This window comes from Mauremys reevesii, linkage group 1 (assembly GCF_016161935.1).
Source record: "Mauremys reevesii isolate NIE-2019 linkage group 1, ASM1616193v1, whole genome shotgun sequence".
In the NCBI taxonomy this organism is placed as follows: domain Eukaryota; kingdom Metazoa; phylum Chordata; order Testudines; family Geoemydidae; genus Mauremys; species Mauremys reevesii.
This window is the reverse complement of record NC_052623.1, coordinates 60,007,716-60,032,658: the sequence shown is the minus strand read 5'-3', so window position 1 is coordinate 60,032,658 and position 24,943 is coordinate 60,007,716. Positions and strand designations below refer to the sequence as shown.

Below are 24,943 nucleotides of genomic sequence, written 5' to 3'. Positions count from 1 at the left end.
GCCACCAGTTGAGCGGTTCGAAGGTTGATCTCGGGACTGTGACCACCATATCTATGGAGTCGCGGTGCGGGCGGTACACCGACGCCAGCCAAGTTTGAAAGGAGCGAAGATGCAGCCTCGCGTACATGGTCACAAATGTGCATGCCGCCATGTGGCCGAGGAGGCGGAGGCAGGACCGCACCGTCGTTGTCGGAAAGGACTGTAGGTCTCGGACAAGGGAAGCCAAAGTCTGGTGCCGAGGTTGAGGGAGGCAGGCCCTGGCTAAATTGGAATCCAGGACCGCACCGATGAACTCCACCCTTTGTGTTGGAGCTAAGGTAGACTTTTCGGCATTGATCATAAAGGCCTAGCCGTTGGAACAGGCCTAGGATCTCGGCCATTTGACTTGTTACCAGTTGGCGGGAAGATCCGCGGATCAGCCAGTCGTCGAGATACGGGTAAACATGTATGCGACGACGGCGAAGGGCCGCAGCCACCACTGCCATGCACTTGGTGAAGACCCTCGGTGCCGTGGAAAGGCTGAAGGGGAGCACTGTAAACTGGTAGTGCATACTGTTGACGACGAAGCGCAGATAGCGTCCATGAGGGGGGTAAATCGTGATATGGAAGTATGCGTCCCTCATGTCGAGGGCGGCAAACCAGTCTCCCGGATCCAGGGAGGGGATAATGGTCCCCAGGGTTACCATGCGGAACTTGAGCTTGACCAGAAATCTGTTGAGCTCTCGGAGGTCGAGGATTGGTCGCAGACCTCCCTTCGCCTTGGGGATCAGGAAATAACGGGAGTAAAATCCCCTGCCTCGCATGCCTTCCGGCACCTCCTCTATGGCACCCAAACTCAGAGTCTCGACCTCTTGTAAGAGGAACTGCTCGTGAGAGGGGTCCCTGAAGAGGGACAGGGAGGGGGCGAAACAAATTGGAGTCGGTAACCAAACTGCACCGTGCGGAGTACCCAGTTGTCTGTTGTTATATGGGACCACGCTGGCAGGAAGTGGGAAAGACAGTTGGAAAATAAAGGGGAAGGATCCGGTAAATAAACTGGTGGGCCGTCCTCGGGCGTCCCCTCAAAAGTTTTGTTTAGGTCCGGGGGGGGGGGGGGGCTTGGAAGGCGCTTGGGGCTGATTTCCCCGGTTGCCCGACGGTCTACGCCGATTCACTCTGCCCCTGCGCCTATTATTATCGGGGCGCGGTCGGGGCTGGTTGAACGGGCGGTAAGGCTGTGGCCTGAAGGATCTCCGCTGGGTAACCGGCGTGTGCATGCCCAGGGAGCGGATAGTGACTCGACCATCTTTGAAGGTCTGCAGCCTTGAGTCTGTTTTCTCGGAAAACAGACCCTTGGTGTCAAACGGTAAGTCCTGGATAGTGTGTTGGACTTCTGGTGGTAACGTGGAGGCCTGCAGCCATGAAATCCTCCTCATGGTCACCCCAGAGGCCAAGGTCCTGGCTCCTGAATCCGCGGAGTCCAGAGAGGCTTGGAGTGCTGATCGGGAGGCTCTCTTACCCTCCTCAATAAGGGCCTTGAATTCAGGGCGGGAGTCTGACGGCACCAGCTCAGTGAACTTAGAGAGAGAGAGCAAGGTGTCATGGGTGTATCTACTGAGGAGAGCCTGCTGGTTGGCAATCCTCAGTTGGAGACCACCGGCTGAATAGACCTTCCGTCCCAAAAGATCCATGCGCCGGGCCTCTTTAGATTTTGGCGCTGGAGCTGGCTGCCCATGGCACTCACGGTCATTAACAGACTGCACGACCAGCGAGTCTGGAGCTGGGTGCGTATACAGATACTCATAGCCTCTGGAGGGGACCGAGTACTTCCTTTCCACCCCCCGAGCAATGGGAGGGGTGGAAGCCGGCGACTGCCAAATAGTATCTGCATTTCTCTGGATGGTGCGAATAAAGGGCAAAGCCACCCGAAGAGGCACCTCAGCCCCGATTATGCTGACTACAGGGTCATCATCCTCTGCCACCTCCTCAACGGGCAGGTTAATGTTTTGTGCCACCTGTCGAAGCAAGTCCTGGTGGACGCGGAGGTCAATCGGGGGAGGGCCCGATGACGACGCGCCCGCCACCGCCTCATCCGGCAAGGAAGACGATGACAGGCCCGGGACTAGGGTGTCCGGTGGTGGCTCGTCAATGTGCTGCGCAGCCTCCGCGATCGGGGGATGCTTGGCAACAACAGGTGGCTGAGGTTCCTCTACCAATGACGAGGGAGGAGGTCTGCTGACCGTAGCCTCAGGCACCCTGTGGACGGAAGTTCTGGGGCCCTGAGTGGGGGGTACCCCTTGCACCTCATGATAGGCCCATGGGGTCCAGAAGCCCCATTGGGGGGGACCCTGGTCCTGGCCTTGAGGATCAGTGCGTGGATCGGCTACACTGTCCGCTTGCGAGGAGACAGACGGCTGACGCAAAGGCCACGGCAGGGCGGAGACACTGTGGGATTGCGCCATCGACGCCGCCGGTCTGTCCCTGGACGGTACCGGGGAACGGTACCGGTCGTCACGGTGCCGGGAGCGAGATCGGGACCATCGACCGTGCCGGTGCTGGGAGGTCGACCTGGATCTCGATTCCCGGCAGTGGGAGTGGCTGCGGGATGAATGGTACCAGGAGCGGTACCGAGATCCGGATCTGCGTCGATACTGCCGGTCAGGAGAGCGGGACCGGGATCGTCTCCGGGAATGCGACCGGTACCGCGATGGCGAGCGGTACCGGGACTGCGACCGGCGCCGAGATCTGGATCGGCATGGAGGAGAGCGTTTCCGGGACCGGGACTACCGTCTCTCTCGTCCGTCAGGGGAAGGAGGCCGCATGATAGCCGGCTTACCCACTGACTTCACAGCCCACACCAGCGGTGCCGGGAGCTGGATACGCTGAGGCTCGGTGAGCGCTATCAGCTCTCTCGCCGTTGAAAAAGTTTCGGGTGTCGACGGGAGAGGCAGCTCGACCACGGTTTGCACCGGGGAGCAAGGCGGTACCGGACTCAACGGCTCTTGTGGTACCGGAGTCGACAGTACAGCGCCTGTCTTGGGCGCCAGTGGACCCGGTGCAGATGCCTTGGCGGCCGTCTGCGCCGGCTTACGCTTCCTCGCAGGAGAGAGGGAACGGTGCCGGGACGCCGGTGCCGGTTGCTCGTTTTTCACAGTCTCGGTACCGGAGCGGCCAGGAACCGCTGGGGCGCTCCGTACTGAAGAGGACTGCGGAGTGGCTGAGGTCGGCACCGCAGGGCTAAGTGCCGACTCCATCAAGAGCTGCTTTAAACGAAAATCTCGCTCTTTCTTTGTCCTCGGCTTAAAAGACTTGCAAATAGGGCACTTATCTGCATGATGAGACTCTCCTAAGCACCACAGGCAGGAGGTGTGAGGGTCTCCTATCGGCATGGGCCGCTCACAGGCCGAGCAGGGCTTGAATCCCAGTGTCTTGGGCATGAGCCCACACCGGTTCGGGAAAAGAAGGGCTAGGCCCCCCAAATTTCCCCTAACTAACTAACTATATACAATAATTACAACGAAGAAATCAGAGAGAAGCTAGGGCTGTGGAGGTCAAAGGAGCACTCCACCGTTCCAACAACCGTCATGGGCGGTAAGAAGGAACTGAGGAGCAGACGGGTCGGCTGGGGTATATATTCGGCGCTATAGCGGCGCCACTCCAGGGGGCGCCCAGCCGACCCACCGAGTGTTGCTAGGGTAGAAATCTTCCGACGAGCCGTGCATGCGGCGTGCGCACACCTAACTGGAATGCATAGGAGCAATCACTCAAAGAAGAACTGTTATTTCTACTTGCCACTGCAAAATCTTCACCCAAGCATTGAATAGGGATGAGAGGCAACTGACTCTAGAATCTAAAGCAGTGGTTCTCAACCAGGGTGTGACACACTATGCCTCAGGGGGGAGTGCCCTGTAACCCACATATTCATCGTTTATATACAATTGTGATGTTTTATATAAAGCATGCCATATGAGGTATCAGGGAAAAGGTTATGATCTGCTGAAAGCCATGGTTCTATCTAAATATGCATATCATTAGTGCATATGAAGTTATGAAATTGCGTTGAATGGTTGTCACTAAAACATGCTGAGAGTTGGGGAATTGCCCAGACATTAGATCCCTAGAGACAAGGACAAGGGAGCTAACCAATGCCCAGGCCGGTGTCAAACAACCATTGTCCAGCAAGGAAGCTACAACGCAATGACTCACTTGCACAAGCCACACCAGGGGAATTGCTCAACCTTGCCTGGTGACTCGGCAATGCCCATCAGATATGCCTGGACTTGTGTTCTCCGAGCACATGGACTGAGAGTATAAAACATAACACAGTGGCCTCATGCTTGGCCTTTTCTCCTCGCCTCATCTATAGTGCAAGAAACAAGGACATCCAGAAGACTCCAACAGAGAAGACTGGCCCTGTGTACTTTGAACCGCAATGTCCAGTGGGGTAAGGAAAACTGCTTAACCTAGAATGTTGCCCAGTATAATAGGGTTGAGAGTTTAGACTGCATGCTTATATATTTTATTTTGGTAACTAGCTGACTTTTTGCCCATCACTTAAAAATCTATTTTTTGTAGTTAAACTTGTTTTACTGTTTATCTTTACCAGTGAGTTTGCCTGAAGTGTTTGGTAAATCTACTCAGGTTCACAAAGGCTGGTGTATATCAACTTTCCATTGATGAAGTGGTGAACCAATTAATAAACTTGCACTGCTTGTCTTGAGGAAGTGGTGAACCAATTAATAAACTTGCACTGCTTGTCTTGAGCAAAGCAAGACGGTATATTCCTGAGGTACAAGGCTAGGAGCTGGGGGGAAAAGGGGGCGCGGATTTGACTGGTGCCTTTCTCCATGTGATTCATGAGTGGGCTCTGGGAGCATTCATGCAATCTAGCCAGGTGGGGGAGCTCCACATGCAGTTGTTCTGAGTGAAAACAGCGCCTGGAGGGGGTTGTTGCTTGTCACTAGCAAAGCATTGTGAGAGACAGCCCAGGCTGGAGAGTTAAGAGGGCACAGGGGTCCCAGTCCCAGGCTGCATCCCAGGGATCCCACCACAGAGGGGCACATGTACTCCGGGCATACATAGAGTCGGGTACATCAACTCATCTAGATATTTGCCTAGTTTTACAACAGATTACATAAAAAGCATTAGCAAATCCAGCACAAACTAAAAATACACTGAAACATAAGTACAATATTTATATTCCAATTGATTTATTTTATAATTATATGGTAAAAATGAGAAAGCAAGCAATTTTTCAGTAATAGTATTCTGTCACACTTTTGTATTTGTAGGTCTGATTTTGTAAGCAAGTCATTTTTAAAGCAAGGTGAAACTTGGGGATACACAAGACAAATCAGACTCCTGAAAGGGGTACAGTAGTCTGGGAAGGTTGCGTAATTCTGTCAAAGATACGGCCTGCAGGTCAGATTCAGACTTGCAGAATCTAACTTTTGAGTCTTTAAAAATATTTCTAGCCCACAGAACTGTAGAGATTGCCTTCCAGACAATGTTACTCCTGGTAGAATTCTGCACCAATAAAAATTCTGCAACAAAAAATTAGAAGTGTTGCGCACAGTATTTTAAAATTCTGCATATTTTGTCAAAACAACACAATAAAATCATACCAGTTTCAATTATTTTTGGTCATTTATTTCAAGATACCCGTCAGCAAGTACGTCTGTAACAACAAACAAAAAAGATTCAGGATATGTTTTTGGACAAATAGATTCCTTACTAGGCATATTACAGACGGCTTAGTAAGCACGAACAGCAGAGGCTAACAGAGGGAGTTCACCTGGGATCTGTCTGAGAGGAGGTACGCTAAGTGCTGCAGTAGGGAGGCTGTGTTGGTGGGTCTTGAGTGGGCCTGACTGTTATAAAAAGGCAGTCAGCAGCAAACCAGCTGAGCAGCGAACAGCGGAGGCTAACAGAGGGAGTTTGCCTAGGGAGAGCCCACTGAGGCTTTCATCTTGCAGGCTCCTGTGAGTTGCTGCAACAGCTGAGGAAGCTCTTAGAAGGAAGAAATTATGGAAGGTGAGCGTTCAGCTGTTGTAACCTGCACAGGTTGTGCCATGTTTGTCTTTCTTCCACAGGACAGAAGCGACTTTGTTTGTACAAAGTGTGAGCTGGTCTCCATATTGGAAGAGAAGGTTTGAGGTCTGGAGCAACAAGCATCAACCCTGCATTGCATAAAAATGAAGGATTTCCTAGACAGACATCAGGATACGCTTCTATGGGCACAACGTTCTGAAGAATCGGAGCAGGCTGCGCAGAGGGGACAGAGGGACGGTGAAGAAATTTGGCAGCATGTGACCTCCAGAAGAAAAAAGAGGAGCGTCCATGTACCAGCAATGGCAATACAGGTGAGCAACAGTTTTCATGTTCTCTCTACAGGTACTAATGCAGAGAGTGGACTAGATACATCTGATGGAAGGGAGCAAAAGGAGACTCCACCGATTAGAACGCATAAGATGCACTGTCCTAGGGATGGGGGTTCCATAACCACCACTCCCAAGAGAAGGAGGTGGGTGGTGGGGGTCAGGGACTCAGTCATCTATCTGCCGCCCCGACCGAGAAAACCGAGAGGTCTGCTACTTGCCAGGAGCTAGGATTCACGATGTGACGGAGAGACTGCCAAGACTCATCAAGCCCTCGGATCGCTACCCCTTCCTGCTTCTCCACGTGGGCACCAATGATACTGCTAAGAATGACCTTGAGCAGATCACTGCAGTCTACATGGCTCTGGGAAGAAGGATAAAAGAGTCTGAGGTGCAAGTAGTGTTCTCGCCCATCCTCCCTGTGCAGGGAAGAGACCTGGGTAGAGACCGTCTAATTGTAGAAGTCAACGAATGGCTACGCAGGTGATGTCAGAGAGAAGGCTTTGGATTCTTTGACCATGGGATGGTGTTCCAAGAAGGAAGAGTGCTAGGCAGAGATGGGCTCCACTCAACAAAGAGAGGGAAGAGCATCTTTGCAAGCAGGCTGGCAAGCCTAGTGAGGAGGGCTTTAAACTAGGTTCACCGGGGGAAGGAGACCAAAGCCCTGAGGTAAGTGGGGAAATGGGATACCGGGAGGAAGCACGAGCAGGAAAGTGCAAGAGGGGAGGACTCCTGTCTCAGACTGAGAAAGCGGGAGCATCAGCGAGTTATCTTAAGTGCCTATGCACAAATGCAAGAAGCCTGGGAAACAAGCAGGGAGAACTGGAAGTCCTGGCACAGTCAAGACTTGGTGAGATAACTCACATGACTGGAGTACTGTCATGGATGGAAAAGGTTGGGAAGTTTCATTGTACGTAAAAGAGGAGTATGACTGCTCAGAGCTCCAGTATGAAACTGCAGAAAAACCTGAGAGTCTCTGGATTAAGTTTAGAAGTGTGAGCAACAAGGGTGATGTCATGGTGGGAGTCTTCTATAGAATACCAGGTTAGGGGGGGATGAGGTGGACGAGGCTTTCTTCCGGCAACTAGCAGAAGTTACTAGATCACAGGCCCTGGTTCTCATGGGAGACTTCAATCACCCTGATATCTGCCAGGAGAGCAATATAGCGGTGCACAGACAATCCAGGAAGTTTTTGGAAAGTGTAGGGGACAATTTCCTAGTGCAAGTGCTGGAGGAACCAACAAGGGGCAGAGCTCTTCTAGAACTGCTGCTCACAAACCGGGAAGAATTAGTAGGGGAAGCAAAAGTGGATGGGAACCTGGGAGGCAGTGACCATGAGATGGTCAAGTTCAGGATCCTGACACAAGGAAGAAAGGAGAGCAGCAGAATACAGACCCTGAACTTCAGAAAAGCATACTGACTCCGTCAGGGAACTGATGGGCAGGATCCCCTGGGAGAATAACATGAGGGGGAAAGGAGTACAGGAGAGATGGCTGTATTTTAAAGAATCCTTATTGAGGTTGCAGGAAAACAACATCCCAATGTGTAGAAAGAATAGTAAATATGACAGGCGACCAGCTTGGCTTAATTGTGAAATCCTTGCTGATCTTAAATGCAAAAAAGAAGCTTACAAGAAGTGGATGATTGGACAAATGACCAGGGAGGAATATAAAAATAATGCTCAGGCATGCAGGAGTGAAATCAGGAAGGCCAAATCACACTTGGAGTTGCAGCTAGCAAGAGATGTTAAGAGTAACAAGAAGGGTTTCTTCAGGTATGTTAGCAACAAGAAGAAAGTCAAGGAAAGTGTGGGCCCCTTACTGAATGAGGAAGGGAACCTAGTGACAGAAGATGTGGAAAAAGCTAATGTACTCAATGCTTTTTTTGCCTCTGTCTTCACGAACAAGGTCAGCTCCCAGACCACTGCACTGGGCAGCACAGTATGGGGAGGTGACCAGCCCTCTGTGGAGAAAGAAGTGGTTCAGGACTATTTAGAAAAACTGGACGAGCACAAGTCCATGGGGCCGGATGCGCTGCATCTGAGGGTGCTAAATGAGTTGGTGGATGTGATTGCAGAGCCATTGGCCATTATTTTTGAAAACTCATGGCGAACGAGGGAGGTCCCGGATGACTGGGAAAAGGCTAACATAGTGCCCATCTTTAAAAAAGGGAAGGAGGTGGATCCGGGGAGCTACAGGCCAGTCAGCCTCACCTCAGTCCCTGGAAAAATCATGGAGCAGATCCTTGAGGAATCAATTCTGAAGCACTTAGAGGAGAGGAAAGTGATCAGGAACAGTCAGCATAGATTCACCAAGGGCAAGTCATGCCTGACTAACCTAATTGCCTTCTATGAGGAGATAACTGGGTCTGTGAATGAGGGGAAAGCAGTGGATGTGTTATTCCTTGACTTTAGCAAAGCTTTTGATATGGTCTCCCACAGTATTCTTGCCAGCAAGTTAAAGAAGTATGGGCTGGATAAATGGACTATAAGGTGGATAGAAAGCTGTCTACATCGTTCGGCTCAACGGGTAATGATCAATGGCTCCATGTCTATTTGGCAGCCGGTTTCAAGCGGAGTGCCCCAGGGGTCGGTTTTGTTCAATATCTTCATTAATGATCTGGAGGATGGCGTGGACTGAACTCTCAGCAAGTTTGCAGATGACACTAAACTGGGAGGAGTGGTAGATATGCTGGAGGGTAGGGATAGGCCTAGACAAATTAGAGGATTGGGCCAAAAGAAACCTGATGAGGTTCAACAAGGACAGAAGCAGAGTCCTGCACTTAGGACGGAAGAATCCCATTCACTGTTACAGACTAGAGACCAAATGGCTAGGAAGCAGTTCTGCAGAAAAGGACTTAGGGGTTACAGTGGACAAGAAGCTGGATATGACTCAATAGTGTGCCCTTGTTGCCAAGAAGGCTAATGGCATTTTGGGTATTGCCAGCAGATCGAGGGACATGATTCCCCTCTATTCGACATTGGTGAGGCCTCATCTGGAGTATTGTGTCCAGTTTTGGGCCCCACACTACAAGACGGATGTGGAAGAATTGGAAAGAGTCCAGCAGAGGGCAACAAAAATGATTAGGGGGTTGGAGCACATGACTTATGAGGAGAGGCTGAGGGAACTGGGATTGTTTAGTCTGCAGAAGAGAAGAATGAGAGGAGATCTGATAGCTGCTTTCAACTACCTGAAAGGGAGTTCCAAAGAGGATGGATCTAGACTGTTCTCAGTAGTACCTGATGACAGAACAAGGAGTAATGGTCTCAAGTTGCAATGGGGGAGGTTTAGGTTGGCTATTAGGAAAAACTTTTTCCACTAGGAGGTTGGTGAAGCACTGGAATGGGTTACCTAGGGAGGTGGTAGAATCTCCTTCCTTAGAGGTTTTTAAGGTCAAGCTTGACAAAGCCCTGGCTGGGATGATTTAGTTAGGAATTGGTCCTGCTTTGAGCAGGGGGTTGGACTAGATGGACCTCCTGAGGTCCCTTGCAACCCTGATATTCTATGAATTCATTTAAACTACAATGCAGAGCCGTATTTCCCACACCCCTCAGAAGCAGTGCAAAAGCTTGGGGGAGTCAGAGGCAACAGAGGAGCTGAGGGAAAGGGAAGTAAATTGCTGGGAAGGAGCCTGGGTGTGAACTTGGAGGGTTGTCAGATATGAGTGGGAAAAGTATGGAACAGGTTTTTTGGGGGGTGGGGATGGATTGTTAGGGAGCATCCCCCATGTAGACCCTGGCTGACCCCTAGCCTCTCCCATTCAGTCAGACACATCTGTGCCCCCACCCAGCCACTCACCTGTCCCTATGTCTCCGTGTACCCCCCTCCACATGTGTCTGTGCCCCCACGCAGCCACCCGTTCCCTGTATCCCTCCCCCATCCCGATGCATCTGTCCCCCACATAGCTCTGCACCCCCTCTCCATGTGTCTCTGCACCTCCCTCCCCCCTGTGGCCCTGTGCCTCCACTCCCATTCAGCCCCTTCCCCAGTTTGTCGTCCCCCACTAGCCCCTATCTGCTGACCTGGCCTACTGGGAAGGCAGCTCTCTTTTCCCTCACTGGCAGGGAGCTGCAGCTGTGTTCCATCACCACAGCACCCTCTGATGGGCAAAAGGCAGAACTGCAGCAACAGTTTGGCAGAAGCTTTTTTCTGCGCAAAAAGTAAATCTGCGGTGCTCATTAATTACGTGCACACGCAGTAGCACAAAATTCCCACAGGAGAAAGACATGAACTAAGTATAAACCAATGTCACATCCTTTCCCTGAGGCAGCAGACAGCCCAAAATGACATCTTGGGTGTGAACACCATCACCTTGTAATCCTACTGGAGAATCAAATACAAAACCCAGTGAATACTTAAAAGTCAAACATTAACTATTTCATTGCTGACTATTTTAGCAGATGAAATGGAAAAGGTGGTGGGGAGAGAAGGCCTCCAAACAGTGGAATTGGAAGTTGCTGCAAGGAGGGAAGTACAGAGTGAGAGAAACAAGAGTAAATAGCTGTGGCTTAAAGGGGAGTACATGTTTCTTACTGGACCTGACAATAAGGTACTGAATAAATAAAAAAAGTTTAGTTACTACATACTCTGTTCTTCCCTTGGTCTTTGTGCAAGCCACCTCCTGACATTAATAGGAGATTCCTTGTAGGTTGAGGGGAGTATAAAGTTATATCCCAGCCCACAGATTATTAAATATGGAATCCAACCCTCTCCCCCAAATGAGTTTGACAGCCCTGCTCTACAGCAAATGATGTAGTGCAGCAACCAGCATATGTAAGAGAAAGTTGGAAGATCCAATGAGTTTGATGGTAAAAATGCTCTCTCCAAGATGTAGGTCAACTGTCCTTCTGGGACACTAGCCTTTTTCTCTTTCTGAGGGCTTGGCTACACTTACAATTTGCAGCGCTGGGAGTTACAGCGCTGGTCATGCAGCTGTGTAGGGCCAGCGCTGGAGTGTGGCCACACTGACAGCTACCAGCGCTGCAGTGTGGCCACACTTGCAGCACTTTCCAGCGCTGTATTGAGAGGTGCATTGTGGGCAGCTATCCCACAGAGCACCTCGTCCCATTTTGGCGCTGAGTATTGTGGGAAGGGGAAGGAAGTGTGCGGGTCATTCCGCTTCCTGTTTGCCAGCGCCCCGTGGTGCATCGCTTCACATCCCAGCATTCACTCTTTCCGGCAGCGTTTGGCGCCATTGTGAGTGTCTTTCTGTTTTACTCTCTGTGTGAATCGCGATTTCTGTGGCAAATGGAGCCCGAGCTGCTGAGGACTGTGCTGATGAGTGTCGCCAGCACAAACACGTTTGGCAGTCGAGCTATTCCTTCAGCTCCAAAGTGACAGTGAGGAGTCTGACGATGATATCGATATCGATTCTCCTGCCGCGTGTGACACCAAAGTGCTTGTGGCATTCACGGAAATGCTCAGCACCGTTGAACGCCGCTTTTGGGCTTGGGAAACAAGCACTGAGTGGTGGGATCACATCGTCATGGAAGTCTGGGATGACGAGCAGTGGCTGCAGAACTTTCGTATGAGAAAAGCCACTTTCATGGGACTGTGTGCTGAGCTCGCCCCCACTCTGCGGCGCAAGGACACAAGATTGAGAGCTGCCCTGATGGTGGAAAAGCGGGTGGCTATTGCAATCTGGAAGCTGGCAACTCCAGACAGCTACCGGTCGGTCGGGAACCAGTTTGGTGTGGGAAAGTCGACCGTGGGAATCATTTTGATGCAAGTTTGCAAGGCAATTAATCGCATCCTGCTAAGAAAGACCGTGACTCTGGGGAGCGTGCAGGACATTGTGGATGGCTTTGCACAAATGGGTTTCCCTAACTGTGGTGGGGCGATTGATGGGACGCATATTCCTATTCTGCCCCCCCCCCCCCACCTGGCATCAGAGTACGTTAATCGTAAGGGGTATTTCTCTATGGTTCTCCAGGCGCTTGTGGATCACCGCGGGCGTTTCATTGACATTTACACAGGCTGGCCTGGAAAGGTGCATGATGCACGCATCTTTCGGAACAGTGGCCTGTTCAGGAAGATGCAGGCAGGGACTTTTTTCCCAGACAGGAAGATCACAGTAGGGGATGTCGAAATGCCCACTGTGATCCTTGGAGACCCCACGTACCCGTTACTGCCTTGGCTCATGAAACCCTATACAGGGAAGCTTGACAGGAGCAAGGACCGGTTCAACTACAGGCTGAGCCGGTGCAGAATGACTGTGGAGTGTGCTTTTGGGCGTTTAAAAGCCCGCTGGAGATGTCTGTATGGGAAGCTAGACTTGGGGGAAAGCAGCATCCCTGCGGTTATATGCGCTTGCTGTACCCTCCATAATATTTGTGAAGGGAAGGGTGAAACATTCAGTGACGCATAGACCACCGAGGTTCAAGTCCTGGAGGCTGAATATGCACAGCCAGAGAGCAGGGCTAATAGAGAGGCCCAGCACAGGGCTACAAGGATTAGGGATGCCTTGAAGGAAGAATTTGAGGCTGAAAGCCAACAGTAATGTTTGCTGCCTTGCATGGGAGTGAATTGCACTGCTTACACTGTTATTCTATTATCCATAATAATAATATGATTTGCAGTGCCTCTTTCTTTACTGGGCTAAGGTATCTTTCACTATCTGCTATAATAAAGACTGTTTTCAAAGCCAAGAATTGTTTTATTGAAAAGAAAAAAACTTCCTTGACAGACAGACAGACACACAACATTTCATGAACACAAGAGGGCAGGGGTGTGGGTTGGTGAACTGTACAGTCACAAGTTTGCATATGTCCTGTCTGGATTGCTGTTTAATGAATCCTGCACTTCAGGGTGCATATACTGCATGGTGATGGGGGTTGAATGCAGAGGGTAAGGGTGGTGGTAGGTATCAGGGCTGGTTGGGGAACGTACAGGTGTTGGAGGCAGCTGGTGGTGGTAAGAACCTGGATGCTGGGGAAAGGTGGTTTGAGCTGACATTGGGGCACAAGGCAAAAAGGACGGGGCGGGTTGAGGAGTAGCACGGTAGTGCTCTGCTTGCATGGCAACGAGTGACTCTATAGAGTCCGCTTGGCGCTCCAGGATGCTTAGCAGCCGCTCCGTGCTTTTCCTCTTGGCCACTGCATTTCTCTGCCGGTTCCTGCTTTCCCTCTGGCGGAACTTGCTTTCTTTCTCTCGCCACTCCTTCAAGTCTTTACTCTCTCGAGCAGAGTGATGAAGAACAGTTTTCAGCATGTCCTCTTTGCTCTTTCGGGGATTTTTTCTCAAATTTTGAAGCCTCTGTGATGTTGAACATCTGGGCAGTCCAGTAGTCAAGGTCACTGCAGAAACACAGAAATGACAACATTTAACACGGGCAGCATTGTATCCACTATCTCCAGACATGAATTGTTACACTGAGGGAGTTCTCACTTTAGCATTCTTTTCCCCACACGCATAACACAACAGAAGCCACGAAATGGTGAGTGAGGGGTGCTTACTTATATAGGGAGAAGTGGGGCTTGAGTGATAGAGGGGAGCTGGTTGCTTCGGGTAATCTGGAGTGCTAGAGGGGTTGAGTGAAGATGCAGATGCAGGGGTGATCTTATCTCCCTATCTCTTCACTAAAGAGTCTCCCAACATTTTTCACAGGACTTAATCCTGGAAGATGTTTCCCTACTGCGAGTCACTAGGGAACAGCGGGAGGCTCTTTTAGAGCAATGTGGATTCCGCCCGGGACCCTATGCGGCGTGCCTGTGTTCAGAAATGGTCCCCCCACCACTGGCAGCAGAGTGGCGCGGACGCGTCACCGTCACTGGGACAAGGGACACAGTGGCTCTGCCTATAAACCTGCGCAGGCATATTGCCCACGCTCTGGATGAAGCTTTTGCTGAGATAACTGAAGCAGATTACCGCGACGTGATAGACCACATCAACGGGCTATTCCACATCTAGAGGCTGGCATGCATGCAGCCATAACCCCCCTTCCTCTCCAGAAACATTTCCACCCAGAAAATAAAAGCCGCTTACCGGTAACCCGCTCCTCTGCTTGTCCTTCTGCAACTGCTGGCTGCTGCGATTGGGTACTTTCCTCCTGGCTTGAGAAGAGCTCCTGGCTGCATGCCTGCAGGGACTCTGCGGTGTCTTCCCCCATCCCAGGAGCTTCACTCGCGGTTTCCTCTCCCCCCCCCCCCCGCCGCCGCCTCCTCCTCCTGTCCCCCAGCCTGCTCAGAAGTGTCCATCGTTACCCCGGGATTGGCAGTGGGGTCACCCCCAAGCATCTCGTCCATCTCCCTGTAAAAACGGCAGGTCGTGGGAGCAGCTCCAGATCGTCGATTCCCCTCTCAGGCTTTGTAATAGGCACTCCGCAGCTCTTTAACTTTCACCCTGCATTGTAGTGCGTCCCGATCATGGCCCCTATCCAGCATGGCCCTTGATATCTGCTCAAAGATATCGTAATTCCTACGGCCGGAGCGCAGCTGTGCCTGAACAGATTCCTCACCCCAAACACTGATGAGGTCCTGCAATTCACCAGTGCTCCATGCTGGGGCTCGTTTGCCACGTGGAGGCATGGTCACCTGTAACTGATTAACTGATTGCACTCCACACCTGGCTGCAGCAAACAGGAAGGAGATTTTTAAATTTCCCGGGGCATTTAAAGGGCGGGTCACCTGAGGCAAGAGCAGTAGAGTGCAAACTGATGTGCAGAGTGGCTGAACAGGAATTCTGGGATAACTCCTTATTCCCTGGAGGACAATTAAAGCGCTGGTGAGTGTCCACACCTGCTGAGCAGCACTGGATCACCAGCGCTGCACTCCTTATACCCCTGCCGGGATGGGTTTTCAGCCAGCGCTGCAACCAGGGAGTTGCAGCGCTGGTTGTGCCCTGCAAGTGTGGACGGGGTGTTGTTGCAGCGCTGGAAAGCCTCCACCAGCGCTGCAACTTGTAAGTGTAGCCAAGCCCTGAGACACTAACTTTTTTCTAGGTCTTTTCTTAGGGGTTTTTTTTTGGCATAGGGGCAGGGGGGGGGCGCAGAAAACAGGTGGGAGAGCATAGACTACTAAAAACTTAACTTTTAATAAGTTAATTTCTAGGATCTCATTTTACCAGTTAGAGGGACACTAAGTTTAGGGCCATAGGTAAGCCCCAAGCAGCATCACAAGAGGCCTTATCGATTTCACACAACTGTCTGGAACCTCACGGGCTGTGGAGGGCATCACAAATTTTTTTAAAGCTGTTTTTATGCTGCATGAGATTTAGAAAGGAAGTTTTAGGACTTAACCGAGTTAACAGTGTTCTTTCCGCACAGGAAGTGGATATCTATGAAACCCATCTTGTTCATCCTCTTATCAATGAAATATTGATCCCTTTCATCTACTCTAAGGGTTTCCTCAACTCTTCCTTTGGGTGGTTTTCTACAGCTCGAGTTCTCCCCACTGGGCAACTTCCTGCCTAGCACTCAGTTCCAACATTCCTTCTTAATTTCATTCTATTACTTCTAATTTTATTCTTGTTATATTAGTTATACTCTGTGGTTGATGGCTTACACCTTTCAAATTGGAAATCCTGAAATTGTGGATGTATATTCTGATATTTTCCCCTTTTCCTGACAAGGCAATTTGTGGAGAGGAAATTTCAATTTCATTGTTCAATCTCCTCTTACAAGTTGTCCTACCAACAATCTCTGTGCACATCAGATCTGGAAAGGCCATATGTAGTGATCTACAAGTGGGGAAAGAGCATTTTTAAGCTCTAAGATTTTTAGCAGATTACTTCCGAACATACTCACGAGGTTTATCGGTGCCTTATAACTTTGAGAAGCACACAAATTCACAATTATACCCATGCCACATTAGATTTTTATCAACTGCTTTTTACTGTGGTCCTGTTAAAGTGATATTAGACCTTTTACAGTAGAACTTTCCACTCCCTTAACAGCTAAAGAGATTTTTCTCAAACTTTAAAATACAAAGACCAAACATGGAAAATTTCAGCCAAAAATTATTTCCTGAAATCATGAGTATGTGAAGACAGGATATCAGAACGGAATTTATTCCACAGTTTGAACTATAGGTGTCACAGTAAAATAATTCCATTAATCAGTCCCTTCGGTCTCCTATTAGTCAGTTCAGAAAGCTTATTCTGTACTGGAGAAAAAATATTGGGATACAGTATATCCATAAAAATAGCACTTTGTAAGACTCTGCAGGAGCACAGATTAAGATTTCATTCACACTAACCAGTTAACCATTTACTGCTACATGTATACACATTTTTCCATGTTGTGGAAGTCACTTATGTTAATGCTAAACAACAAAACGTGATTTGAATTTGTAGCTACAAATTCAAACAAGCAGTCTTACCAGTGTCTATCAGTTATGTAAAGGAAAAAACCCTCATACAAAAAACTTACCATTTTCTGCTTAGCAGATTTTAAGACCTTTATTTTGTCTTCTGGTTTATCACTAGCTGCTTTCCCAGTTCTGTTATTGCTTTTAAAAAAGTCAAAAGCAAAGAGTTAAGAATAGCTAAAAATACATTTTGCATAATATACACTATAGTAACATTTCTCTATGTTAAGCAGGGAAACCACCAAGATCTAGCATTCATGGTGTCCACAAGATAGCACAATAGTAACTTTGTCCCAAAAGGGAATCTATTTCAGTTTGAATTTACAAATCAAAACCACTGCATAGCAATATTTCATGCCACAAGCATAAAACATGTATACCAGTTCCTCTTGCTAACACAGAAGAGAAACAAAGTTAGTAGCTATTATTTTTGCTATAGAACAATGGTTTTCAAACTGCGGATCGTGACCTAGTACTGGGTCGTGGCAGCTCTGGACAGCACCACCAACTGGGCCATTAAAAGTCCCGTCAGCAGTGCTGCCTAGCTGAGGCAGGCTAGTCCCTACCTGTTCTAAAAACCATGCTGCACCCTGGAAGCAGCCAGCAGCAGGTCCAGCTCCTGGGGGGGGGGGGGGGGCCACAGGGCTCCACATGCTGCCTCTGCCCCGAGCACCAGCTCCACACTCCCATTGGCCGTTTCCCAATGGGGGGCAGTGCCTGCAGGCGAGAGCCACACAGAGCCGCTTGCGCACCTCTGCCTAGAGGCCAGATCTGCTGCTGGCCACTTCCAGGGCGCAGTATGATCTGTGGTGCCAGGACAGGCAGGAAGCCTGCCTTAGCACCCTCGCTGCACCGCTGACTGGGAGCCGCCCATGGTAAGCCTGCACCCCAATCCCCCCCAAATCCAGAGCCCCTTCCTGCACCCCAAACACCTCATCCCCAGCCCAAACCAAAAAAAGAGTAAGCAAGTGAAAGGACAGATTTAAGTACTCAATGAGGATAAGCAATATTGCCGCTGCATTGATAATTAGGGTTAGAAATCATTGTGCTAAGTTAGCATGATGTTTCCAGTGAACATCCTGACCTGCTACAAATTAGCTGTAGAAATATAGCAAATATTTGACATCTTAAGGAGGTAAGCAAGTCTTATTCCTGGTTTTATAGATGGGAAATTTGAGGCACAGAGGTGAAGTGACCTGCAAAGGTCATGCAACAAATCAATAGCAGAGCCAGGATTAGAACTCAGGTTCTCTTACTCAGTCCTTCTTACCACACTATATCCACTCTACAGGTTTGCTATCACTTATACTTCTAGGAAATACGTTGTGTTAAGCAGCATTTGTTACTCAGAGGCTTTTAGCCAGGAGCATGATATAAAACTCAAGAGATTTAAATAATGTAACTTTTTAAAATTTGGTTAAGTGCTATTGATTGGTAATTCAGTTTCCCACAGCAAGAGTGTAAAGGGGTAAACTGGCCCCTTCCTGGTAGGCAGATTTAATTAAACAAAGGTATTGACTCCACCTGATATTTGTCCGCTTCTCCTGTATGAGCAATCCAGAAATGGCCTTTTTTCTTAACAAGTACTCTTCAACCTTTTGTCTTCTTTGTTCTAATGGATTAAAAAAAAGTTGAACATTTTTTAGTGTTACACAAAATCCTTATTTCCAGCTCAAACCATTTCTAACAAATTTATAAGAATCAAATTGGCCTGAACATCTCTCATTTTTATCAAGACTCAAAAGACAAAATAAATAAATAAAGCCTCTGGGCAGAGATTTGAAGAAAAGGATTTTTATATATAGTCAGAATTTTAATAGCCACACACTGAGCAATTTTATCTTTATTTTCATTTAACACTTTGTATATATTCAAGTGTGGCTTATTTACACATTTCTCACAGTTGGTGTTCTGCTAAATTAACCATTGAACAAGAAGAACCCCCAAGTCACAGAGGTGTTCTTTTGTTCTCTGTGGCTGCCTCTACAGGGACTGTTACCTCTTCTACTGTGGGTCTAGCATTGGTGCAGTTCCACTTGCAGCAGCAACAATGAAGTGCTATCATAAAGGGCACAGAGGAGCTTATGCCAGCATTGAGTCTACAGACAGACAACACTGGTAAAAAAGCCATCAGAACCTGATCTTCATTTTATATATGTGCTTTTTTGTCACCACCCAGATGCAGAACAAGCATGAAGAAATGTTTATTTAGATATAGTCTTACCATGTAAAAAGGCCTGAAAGGGTTGGTTGATTTTTTGTTTTGTTTTGGGGGGGAGGGGGTTGTTTTTTAAAGAAAACACCACAAACCTGGTTTTAACACCTCAGTGAGACACTCAGGAATGTGAAGCCTTAATTTCCCTGTTTTTACTGCAGGAGTTGGACAACTGATGTAGACAGAGAATTCTCTCAGCCCCCTAACTGAAGGGGCAGGGTGCTGAATCTTCAGCCAAGCTTCCCCACTCACACAATTCAGTATTAAGGGTCTCAATGGAAGTCACTTCCTATCTCAATCAGTTTTCACCCCCACAGGTTTTCTAGTGTCATAAGACTAGTAGTTCTCTAGTTATTGTCAGTCATTCAGTAAGAGAAAGGTGAACAAAAACAAGTAGAATTTTTTATTATTATTTGGTGGGGGGGAGCTACAAACCTTTCAGGCATTTCAAAAAAAATCTACCATAAAGCGTGAGGGAGAACAAACCTAGGTCTTGTCTATACTGCCACTTTGCAGCACTGCAACTTTCTGGTGGTTCAGGGATATGAAAAAAAACATACCCCTAAGTGCTGCAAGTTTCAGCACTGTAAAGTGGCAGTGTAGAGCTAATCCCCTCATGGAGGTGGGTTTTTTACAGTGCTGGTGACGCGACTACACTGCTGTGCTTTAGTTCCCTGGCCCACTTTTTGGTCCCTGTGTCAAGTTAAGGATGCAGTGTTCAGATTTTAAATCTGAATTCTATACAATAGTGTGATGTGTTAAATCTTTAATCTAGGATTACTGTTTTAACAACCTAACATTCATTGTTAATATTTCACCTCTTGGTGCTGGGTTTTGGAAGAACATTTATGCTATATAATATATATATATTTATTTGGTTGCCTCTATCAGTGGAGGACTTTGGTTGATATCAGCTGTTAGAGGCCATGTGAGGGAAGATGCAGCTTGTTCCCCACTGCGACTTCAGGTGAAAGGTTAAAAATCTGCTTTTCACAGAACTAGAAAAGACTTTTCTAAGGTATAAGCTCCAGAGAAAAATTCCATTCTGTCTCCACCTGCTTTTCTATTTGCTTCCTTCGCACCTCCTGTCCAATGTGTTTAAAAAGTCCGTTGAAAATAGTACTGTGACAGAGGAAAGGAAAGGCATTAAGGAAGATTTGGGATTGCACTGTCACCAGTATGCTGATAACACTATGCTGGTGTTTCATTAGACCCAGGATTGGCCTAAACTACACTACACCAGTGTAATTATAGCAGTTAGGGGTATAAGGTTTTTGTAACCGAGTCCACACTGGGGGCTTGGCTACACTTGCAGGTGTGCAGCGCTGGGAGTTACAGCTGTCTTCGTACAGCTGTGTAGGGAAAGCGCTGGAGTGTGGCCACACTGAGCTACCAGCGCTGCAGTGTGGCCACATTTGCAGCGGTGCTGGGAGTGGTGCATAATGGGCAGCTATCCCAGCATTCAAGTTGCTGCAACATGCTTTTCAAAAGAGGGGGATGGGGTGGAATGAGACAGGGAGCGTGGGGAAGAGAGAGAGAGTGGATTTTTGGAGCCAACACTGTCAGCTCCCTGCCTTGCAAATTCTGACCACTTCCCCGACCCCTCATTCACTCTTAAATGCAAATAGCCTGCAGACCAGATAAGCAGCTGGCTCCGACGGACTTCCTTCCCCGCTCCGCCGTGCTGTTTCTCTCCTCAAGCAAACACTAGGCTGTAGACATTCATCCCCCTGCCTGCCTCATTCACAGCAAACAGGAGCTGTGTTTGTTTTTTAGATAAGCAGCTCCAGGAGCCCTGAGTTCACAACAAACCAAAGAGAGGCATCATAACAAACCAAAGAGAGTTCTTTAGTTAAAAGCATTATGGGAAAATTCTGGAGGTCAGTTACAGCGTAGTAAGATTAATCACTGTTTACACTGGCACTCCAGCGCTGCAGCACGAGCACTGCAGTCGTTATTCCCCAGGCAGATGTGGAGTACAGCCAGCGCTGTAGCCAGGGAGATACAGCGCTGTATGTGCCTTGCAAGTGTGGACGGTGAGTGAGTCACAGCGCTGTAAAGCCACTACCAGCGCTGCAACTCTCCAGTGTAGCCAAGCCCTAAGGCTTTTATATCGGAATACAGGTGCCTTTTACCCATTGTGACAGTCTATCCCTGTGTTCACACCATTGTAATATTGTTTGTACAGTTCAAGTATGCCTAGTGATGTATTTGAAAACTCAATCTGCTGGTCAGTATTGTCCTGGTAAAATATGTTTGGCAACATTGGAGTTTAATAACCCCATGCAGGGGAATCTTACAACACACATTCCAAACCCTACAGCCCTGCCCCAAACAGAAGGTGGCAAACAGGTTTATCCTAAGCAAAGGAAAGAATGTGTACTTGCCTTCATTTGCATTTAAACAGTAAAGAAAAGTCATCAAGCTAGAAGGGAAGACAAAGGAAGTTCAAAGGGGGGGGGGGGAGAACAGCAGGGAATATCCTCCCACATAGACTGTCTCCTGAGTCTCAGCTGGAAATATTTTTCAAGACAGGGACAAATAATAAAAAAGAAAAAACACCCCAAGGCACCACTCTTTCTACCCTGCCTATCACATTCTCCAGCAGGTCATATGTTTGTGGGGAGGAATAGCTCAGTGGTTTGAGCATTAGCCTGCTAAACCCAGGGTTGTGAGTTCAATCCTTCAGGGAGCCATTTAAGGAACTGGGGTAAAAAAAAAAAAAAGCTGTCTGGGGATTGGTCCTGCTTTGAGCAGGGGGTTAGACTAGATGACCTCCTGAGGTCCCTTCCAACCCTAATATTCTATGATTCTATAATTTACTGTACCTGGAAAGACAAAGGAAGCAGCCATTGGATTCTGGGGGAGGGGTCCTGACCTAAAAGAGTTTGGTCAATAAGACTGCAGAAAGCATGTGGTGAAAAACTTTGCTTTAAAGCCAATCATTTGTTAAAGTTGGGCACCAGAAAGCATTTTATCTTTATTTTTCTTGTAACCTTTTGTGACTTCTATTCTTCATTTGTACGCAGTTAAAATCTCTCTTTGTAATTAAACTTGTTTTATTGCTTTATCTAATTCAGTGTGTTCAAGTTGAAGTGTCTGGGTAACTCCATTTGGGGTAACAAGTTGTGCACATTACTCCCTTAAAGCAATATAGGGCTCAATATATTTGTACTGTTCAGGATAGGGCTAGGCAGTACAGGACCTACTGGGGGTATGTTCGGGTCACCCTGCAGCATAACCGAGGCTGGTAAGAGCCAAGGTATATCTGGCTGGCTCGCTGCAGTACACACAGACATGGCTGGAAGTGATTTACATACTGGAGGCTTTTTGGGAACAGTCCAGGCTGGAGGCTACAGAAGCAAGGCATTGTAAAGGGCACCCCAGGGTACAGGGCAGGGGTGACACAGCCACTCATCAGTCTGCACTGTATAGCTTATTTTTCCCAAACCAGAATAAAGCTATACTGGCATAACCACTTTTATACTGATAACTGCATCCACAGGGTGGAGGTTGCAAATTTTAGAGTAGGAAAACTGTCTAGTTTAGTTTACTTAGGAGACTGTCATGCGGGTCAGTGTCAAAAGCCTTACTAAAAATCAAGTTATATCAAATCTACTGCTTTCCCACATCTGCTAGGCCAGTAAGCCTGTCAAAAGAAAAATTAGGTTGGTCTGGCATGATTTGCTCTTGACAAATCCATGCTGGCTATTCCTTTAACCCTTTGGTACACAGGAGTCGTATATTCAAAAGCACTTGTGACTTAGGAGCAAAAGTCCTGTTAACCTCAAAGTGCAAATCCTGATGGACTACAGCCCAATCAAAGTGTTTCAGCTGTCTTGACTTGTGGAAACTCAACCTATAAATAGGCAACACTGGCTGTAATTACAGAATGGGCTATTTGCTTATCAATTTTATCTGAATTTGTTTTATTCTCATAGTCAAGTCATTAGTAAGGCCTCAGACTTGTCTTTTTCAGCATTTTAAATGTGAAAATTCTCTAGATAAATCAAATTCTATTAACAATTGACCAAACAAGTACAAAAATCATCCACTCTAGCACTTAGACTATAAAGTGGGAAGAAAAAACCCTACCAGCATGTAAATAAAACATTCTACTTATGTTTTATAAAATGTGTGGGTTTTTTTAAGTCACATTTTTACCTGCCCTATTGAGAACATTTCCCTTTTTGACCAAGTAGGCCCTCCTTTTGCTACTCAAGTTTCCAATCCTGGAGTTCTCTTCAAACCTGAACTGTCTGCGATGACCAGATATAAAATTGCTCTTGACCAATGCTGCTATCTTTCCTTTCAGATACTGATCTCACCAATATCATCCATGCCTCTTATCTCTAGATTGAATTCCTGCAATCTGTTCTAAATGAGGCTACAGTTTGCAGCAGACTGATCTTAGAGCATCCTTACTGTAGATTTTGCTTCCCCCACTTAAATCTGACAGTACCCCAAATTAGATCATCTTCAAGGCATACTTTCTCAAGGCCCTTTTTGTTTAAGGAGGAAGCAACTGGGATGAATTTAGCTATTTTTTCAGCAAGGGTTGCAGAATCAGTTTTTTTAAACAAAGTATCTTTAAGGCACAACAGTAGTGATAGTTGTATATATTAAAGACAAGTTGAATTGTACTGTCCCTGGAACTGTCACATGCAGGGCTGGTGCAAGGATATTTTGCACCCTAGCGAAACTTCCACCTTGCACCCCCACCCAGCATCGCTTATTAAAAACTTTCAAAAATGAATACTGCATAATGTGGCATTGTTCATTAGAATACATACATGTTTGGGTTGAAAATTTATTAAAGATTTAGTCTACATATTTAATGAAAATAAATCAATAACCTGACAGTGCTGACATCGTTATTGTTTTCAATTTGCATAACCTGGCATGGATCTTAAAATAAATCACATACGTTATACACAATACATTGTCACAGAGTAACACATTATAATTTAGAATTTATTTTTCCATGAGGAAAGGAAGCAGACCGAGTTGAGTCAGTGGGGGTATCAGGCTTGGTGGGGAAGGGAAGCAGACCGGGTTCGGCCAGTGGGGATTCGGGTTTGGCTGGGGAGCGCAAGGGGAGCAGATGGGTCTGGCTGGGGAGTGGAAGGGAAGCAGACCAGGTTTAGGTATGGAGGGGGGCGGCGGGCAGGATAGGATTCAAAGAGCCGCAAGGTGAAATGGGCACTATCCTCTCCAGTCCCTGGCATGCAGCAGCAGCGGGCCAAGTGCACTTGCAACAAGACAACAGGAGCATGTGGCCTGCTTTGCCTTCACAAGTCCCTCCTGCTCTCACTCCAGCAGGGCGGTATGGGGGGCAGGCAGGACTGTGAAGGCAGAGAGTGCGAGGCCCTCATGCCAAAGCTGGAGCACAGGGAGGTGGGTTAAAGCGGCTTAGCCACACCGCCACGCAAGAGAGCCCACAGAGCTGCCAGCTGGAGCCTCCCTCCCTTCTCTCCAGAGGGAGCAGCACCTCTGCCCTGGAAAACCTGCAGCACGCTCTCCCAGGAGCATGCCATGTGCAAGCCAGCTGGCTTGCACCACACTGACAGCACAGCTCAGCCCCAGTGGGTGGAGGAGAGGGCTTACACTTCCAGCCTTCCACTCTCCTTCTGGCTGCTGCAGTGCCATCTACAAGACAGAGGAGCTAGTACTGTAATTATGTGTCTACCAACACAGCAATCTGTAGAATTATTGATTCACCATCAAAGGACTTCACTGGCTTTCTAAATGACAGGAGTCAGAGAGCAATTCACTGGGAGCACGGTTCTTTTCTACATCCTCCCTACAGGTTTCAGAGTAGTAGCCGTGTTAGTCTGTATCTGCAAAAAGAACAAGAGTACTTGTGGCACAGTAGAGACTAACAAATTTATTTCAGCATAAGCTTTCGTGGGCTACAGCTCACTTCTTCAGATGCATAGACTGGAACACACAGACAGGAGATATTTATACATACAGAGAACATGAAAAGGTGGAAGTAGCCATACCAACTGGAAGAGTCTAATTTTGTATTAGACTCTTCCAGTTGGTATAAAGAGTCAATATTGTATT

At 47.9% G+C, this 24,943-nt stretch overlaps 1 protein-coding gene across 8 annotated transcripts in view; it reads right to left on the bottom strand.

Moving 5' to 3' along the window:
* CKAP2 (cytoskeleton associated protein 2) overlaps window positions 1-24,943 on the bottom strand; it is a 52,310-nt gene that overhangs the window by 12,038 nt on the left and 15,329 nt on the right. For 6 of the 8 annotated variants that reach the window (XM_039520825.1, XM_039520826.1, XM_039520830.1 and 3 more), the window contains 2 exons: window positions 18,184-18,271; window positions 16,722-16,800 (listed from right to left, as the gene is read on the bottom strand). In XM_039520825.1, the coding sequence (XP_039376759.1) occupies window positions 16,722-16,800; window positions 18,184-18,271 (167 nt within the window). The remainder of the gene's footprint in view (window positions 1-16,721; window positions 16,801-18,183; window positions 18,272-24,943) is intronic. The other 2 variants (XM_039520828.1, XM_039520824.1) reach the window with 1 other exon arrangement.